At 42.0% G+C, this 6,069-nt stretch overlaps 1 protein-coding gene across 3 annotated transcripts in view; it reads right to left on the reverse strand.

Moving 5' to 3' along the window:
- DOPEY2 (dopey family member 2) overlaps positions 1-6,069 on the reverse strand; it is a 97,158-nt gene that overhangs the window by 8,346 nt on the left and 82,743 nt on the right. For 2 of the 3 annotated variants that reach the window (XM_019525014.1, XM_019525013.1), the window contains exons 32-36: positions 4,750-4,878; positions 3,095-3,231; positions 2,672-2,727; positions 1,472-1,633; positions 892-1,021 (exon numbers count right to left, since the gene is read on the reverse strand). In XM_019525014.1, coding sequence (XP_019380559.1) covers positions 892-1,021; positions 1,472-1,633; positions 2,672-2,727; positions 3,095-3,231; positions 4,750-4,878 — 614 coding nt within the window. The remainder of the gene's footprint in view (positions 1-891; positions 1,022-1,471; positions 1,634-2,671; positions 2,728-3,094; positions 3,232-4,749; positions 4,879-6,069) is intronic. The other variant, XM_019525015.1, reaches the window with a different exon arrangement.

Raw genomic sequence — 6,069 nt, forward strand, 5'->3', positions numbered from 1 at the left:
GGGACCTGAACCTGTTCAGCCTCCAAAAGAGAAGGCTGAGGGGGGATCTTGTGGCCTGTTATAAACTAGTCAGGGGGGATCAACAGGCATTGGGGGAGTCACTGTTCCCCCGAGCTCTGCCAGGAATGACCAGGAATAACGGTCACAAGCTGGCAGAGGGTAGGTTTAGGTTAGATATCAGGAGGTGCTACTTCACGGTCAGGGCGGCTAGGATCTGGAACAAACTTCCAAGAGAAGTGGTGCAGGTTCCTACCCTGGGGGTTTTTAAGAGGAGGTTAGATGAACACCTTGCTGGGGTCGTTTGACCCCAGTACTATTTCCTGCCATGGCAGGGGGTCGGACTATATGATCTACTCAGGTCCCTTCCGACCCTAGAAACTATGAAACTATTATTTTTCCAGGGACTGAGGCAAGGCCACCCTATAGTTCCCTGGATCCTCCTTTTTCCCTTTCTTAAATATGGGCACGTTTGCCTTTTTCCAATCTCCTGATTGCCATGAGTTTTCAAAGATGATGGCCAATGGCTTTACAATCACATCAGCCACCTTCCTTAGCACTCTCACGTGCATCCCATCTGGCCCCATGGACTTGTATATGTCCAGCTTTTCTAAGTAGTCCCTAACCTGTTCTTTCAGCACTGACGGCTACTCACCTCCTCCCCAAACTGTGCTGCCTGGTTAAATGCAGAAAGGATCAGTTAATTGTCCAAAATCCTCAAATTGCATACAGTGTAATAGGATTATAATCTAAGAAGATCAGTCTTAAAAATTTAAGGAGCTTTCTAACATGGCCTCTGCCTATCTAGCTTTCTTAAATGAGTGAAAACAACTCTTCAGAATTACCATATTTAATGTAAACAGAGAGCATGCATGTAATAATGCAATACTTTACCCCATATTTCATCTTTAACAAGTCCATGATTCTAATGATGTGTGGTTTACATTCCTGGTGATTTTCTATTAGATGCGAAGTCATACTGCAAGCCTCTGTGTCCACTTCTGGGACAAAGGCCCATCTGTACCTGAAACAAATGTATAGGTCAGAAGTCATACACAGAAGTCCTGTTGTTGGATCACAACAACAGCTGCGTGCTCAGATCGAGTGCAACTCTCATCCCATTATTTTAACATTGTAACTGTCTTTGCATACTCTAATACAAGGCTGCGTTTTGTGGTCACAGATGTGTTTACATATTGAAATGATGGAGAATTCCCATCCCACACGTATCCTTCCCCCATGACAATTTTTTGTGCTGAAATCAGCGAATACTCTCATGGTGTGATATCTACATAATTTTCAAGAACCTAGCAGAATATGCCCCATGCTTATGACAAAAGATTGCAGACAGTACTAAATCATGAAGGACAACAAAATTAAATATAGATTACATCTATGCATTTTAAAAGAAGGGACACAAACAGTAAATTATCTATAGTACCAGATACTAAGTATAAGCAACTATAAGACTCACATTTGAAATAACTGCATCTTGTCAGGTGGAAAAGAAAGTGCTGTGTCCAAGAACTTACAAGCTGATAAATACAAGAACAGCTCATTCTGCTGGATGTCAGCAATTAAAAGGCCACTGCCATCACCTGAAGCTTTCTGTCTGCTTACTTTGCTGTTGCTCCTACTTGATTTACAGTGAAGAAAAGCAACATAAAAAAGCATTAAATATTTTATATCAAGCAGAGGGTTAAACACTAGGGGTGTGTAAATTGGGCCGTATTTGATTTGGATTTGGCCCAATTCAGGGGACAGTGATTTGATTCGTTGATTCAGATCACTGTCCCTGCTTCGAATTGGCCTAATCTGAATCTGAAGATTCGATGCTGATTTGGAGAATCAGCAATTCGGCTATAGACACAGCTTTAAATGTTTTTTCTACATACCTCGAGGTACCAGCTGTGGCTTGTGAACGCTGAGATGGTGGGGCGGACAGAGAGTCCCACAGGAGTGCGGTGGTGCTCCCCATGTGCTCCGTGCCGTACCTGGAAGTGCTTCTGGTCCACTTCTGGGTTCACCGCTGAGCATGCTGGGGACCCCCCGCACTCCCATGGGACACTCTATCCACCCCACCATTGCAGTGTTCACGAGCCATGCCTTGTACCTCGAGGTATATAGAAAAAGCTTTTATAGCTGTGTCTATGTCCAAATTGTCAAATCTCTCTGAATCAATTTGGAGGCTTCTGATTTTGTCTGGAGAGATTACAGGGTCTGATTCGATTTGGATTCGAAGATTAGTCTGCTGAATCAGGCTGAATCTCCACCAAATCGAATCAGCGACTGAAGCTTTGCACAGCCCTATTAGACACGTCAAAGGTTAATTTGTATTCTTTTTTTTTCCCCTCAGAACACAATAATGTCAGTAGAGACATAAAAATCAACAACTAAACATCTATTTAAAAAAACCTGGGAACTAGTCAAGTACTAATTTGGCTCTTCTTTTTTCTGTAAGCAGTGAATACTCATTTCCAAAACTTAAATACAGAATTAGCTACCCTAAGACACCTATTTATGTCAATGCAGGACTTTTAAGAAATGCAATGCCAGTGCAGTTATAAGCCACTGTGAATTTTTAAAATTCTGAAATTTCAGTTGGGGCAGCCACAAACACCATGCTTACAAAGATCTGGACCATGTTTACTAACTGCAAAGAATCAATTCTTACTTTGGTGGTTCATCCTCCTCAGTTAAGTCATCTTCCAGCTGTATAAATGTCTGAATCTTAAAGAAAAAAAAAGTAGGTACTTCTTTTTGGAATTTTTAGAATATTTTTAGATATACATCCAGCTTGTTTACAGGAAACCCCTGCTTCCTATGAAATCAGGAATAATAGGCAAGTTTTATTTTAACCTCAAGTCTTACAAGACACATCAGCCTAGAACAAAAGTTAGTTTCTTACACAAGATTATTAATAAACAGCAACATCAAATGCACTTCCTAATCACACCAAGATCCCTTACAGATTTTCTAATATGAAGTTGGTTTCAAATTGTGACAAGGACTTACAGTTGCAAAGAAGTACATTTAGAAGAAAGGAATCTAGTAAAGTGTGGAAAATAAAGGTAATATTTCAACTATTGTCACTTACCAATTCAGTCACCATAATTGGCCATAAAGAAGTTAAATGCTGTGGAGAAATTCTTAGCAACAGAACTCTGAAAAAGAGAAACATCTGGGCAGCAACTACAGAAGTCTGTCCCACACGCAGGTTTTCTGTCAGTCGTTCTGAAATGTATTTTCAAAAAATGATACTGATCATGTACATAAAGCTAATTATTTTGGTAAACTAAAACTGCAGAAAAATGTAGCTTGTTTAGACTGTATCAGTCAGTTTTAATTGACTACCATTTCTGTTCCATTAATGATGATGTCTACAATTCTCTCAAACCAAAAGGTTTGTTCCCCCCACCTTTTGTAAGAAACACAAAACAAAACTGTGTTTTATTCATTCAGTTTTTGCTTTTCCCATATCTTCATCAAAAGACAAACTAGTATCTAATAACTATAGGGGTACAGACAGAAGAGACAATGTTCACCTTACCTGGCCACAGAAAGTAGTCTATAGCCATGACCAAACACAAGTGCACAGCTGTGGACTGCTTCAAAAATGGCCAATTGGGGAAAATCTGAACCCTTGTTGTGTGAGAGTTCAAATGAAAATGTTTCAAAATATAGCATCTTCTGTAACTTATGTCTGTGCTACCTCCCAGCCTGTCACTTCTTTCAGAATAGGACTGGGGAATGGGAACAGGAGGGAGTTTGGTCTGGGGTTTCTTCAGCACCTGCTGGAGAGGGAGGCAGGTGTACTGGAACCTCCCTCCCATCCCAGGTGGGAAGGGAGGGGGGCTCCATTTCACCCACCCCACCCTCCAATGCCAGCTGGGAAACCCCTAGAATGAGCTCCCTCTGCTCTCTTTCCTCCCTCTGATGATTGGGAAACTAAAGCAGAACTGGGCCTACTCAAAGTTAAAATACAAAATATTGATGACAACTGTATAGTGCAAGAGGATGTAAGTTTGTGGCTGGACCTTCTGAAAAGAAATAATGAGACATCACTTCCAGCTTATCTTACTATATTTATAGTGATTTTACGCGGGCTTCTATGTGCCTAGCATGTAACTGTGTGAAATGTCTATCCTTGATTGATTAGTATAATAAATATTTCTTTGCAATTAACTTGTGTTTATATGTTGGAAGACAAATTTTCCATATGGGCTCTCTCACAGGAAGTGCTAGTGCACTCAGCTGATCTCCTGGTGAACACATCCATGTCTTGAGAAGCTGACAAGACTGAAACCACCTCTGCCTATATTGGTGAGATACTAACACTTTTACAGCTAAATATACTGGAGTTTGCTTTGCTTTAGGCCCATTTAATAGTGAATAGTTGTAGTAAATAAAGCCTTTTTGTCATTCGTCGAACAATCTGTCACGTTAATCCTTTATACACTAGTCCTGAATCCCATTTCGTGACTTAACACCTCCTATTCTTCAAACAGCATGATCTGGCAGGGAAGAAAGGTTGTCACTCAGGGAAACTGGCTGCAGGCTCCCAGCCACCAGCTAGATTCCCCTCCCTCCTGGAACCAAAAGTGAACTTCTGTTTGGTCTGAGGGATCCCTGTAATTCAGAACACTTCCTGCAAAACTTTCTGAGTTACAGCGGGGAGCTAACTTCTGTCTGTGCCCTAAGGAGAACATGGCGTATTTAAATAATGTACCTTTTATAAATAAATAATCTTACCTTGTATCAATGGAAGATAAAGGTGATACTGATCAATCTCTCCACTGAAGACAGCAAAAGCCTGACGCTTTAACAGCATTGCTTTTTGCTCAAAACTTGGGAACAGTTTTAAAGAACTGCTCTGCATGTCTGGAAGAGAAACCAGTGTGTCATGTATATCATTTCTATATTAAAGGTAATAAGTAGTATATAATTTAAAGGGAGATATCTTTATTATTTAAAAAATGTTATTTCTATGAAAAACAGTTATAACCGCTTGAAAGGAGTGATAATTGGCACTGTATAAATGTGGGTGTAAGGGCAAGGGTTGGGGAGGGGAGGGCTGGCTAAAAGGGGCATATCACACGTGGCAGGAGGCTTCTCTGCAGTTCCATTATCTACCTTCATCCTCAGGTGCTCCTCTATAAATCCATATATACAAGATCTTGGATCTCTCTGAAAAAAATCCTGGGCCATTGTAGGACCTGCCACTGATTTAAAAATCAGTTTCCAAAAATATTCTGCATATATTAAGATTTTCAAGGGTAAGGTTTTTGTTAAATTTAATAGTTGAAGTAGTACGTGGAAGACAGACAGACCAAGGTTCCTTCCCCTCAAAGCCTCAGACATGTTTAAAGCTTTTCTCCTGCCCTCCCTCAGCCCTCGAGAGTTGGTAGGAAGCCTCCTATACTTAAGTCTGGAAAATGAAGTTTTGGGAGTGGGAAACCAAAAGCATGCTGCAAGCCACTGGCTGTTGCAATCTAGCTCTTACAAATATGCTTCTTCTACAGACAGCTGTGTGTACTTGGGAAAATTATAGTAGGGATTAGACCTGTGTGAAGCAGCAAGTATTTGCTTTGGATTTGGCTGATTTAAAGGAACAGCAATTCAATTTGGTGATTCGAATCACTGTCCTGATTCGATTTGGCTGATTGGGATCTGAAGATTTGGTGCCAATTCAGAGATTCAGCCATAGACAAAACAGGCAGCAGGCCTCACCATGCTGGATATAGTTGCCTCCAGCTGGTAAGCGGAGCGCAGCCTGGTGGTAGGCAGCTGGCGCTAGCCTCCTGTAGCACAGCCTGGCCCAACCCACCCAGCACACATCTGGGTGCACATGCCCGTCCCCATGCCCTTCCGGACCGGTGGTGCATGTGGCATGCATCGGCGGAAGCCCTCCTCCCCAAGTCCCGCACCCACCCACCCCAGCTGGGCATCTTGTCCCAGCCCCAGCCCCAATCTCTCCCTTGCTGTGGGAGCATTGATCTGCTCCCCAACACTCCTTCCCTCCCCACTTCAGCCAGCACAACAGACTTACCAGCTGGAGGCAGCTGTGTCCAG

Source organism: Gavialis gangeticus, unplaced genomic scaffold (genome assembly GCF_001723915.1).
Source record: "Gavialis gangeticus isolate Ggan-Ray unplaced genomic scaffold, GavGan_comp1, whole genome shotgun sequence".
NCBI lineage: Eukaryota > Metazoa > Chordata > Crocodylia > Gavialidae > Gavialis > Gavialis gangeticus.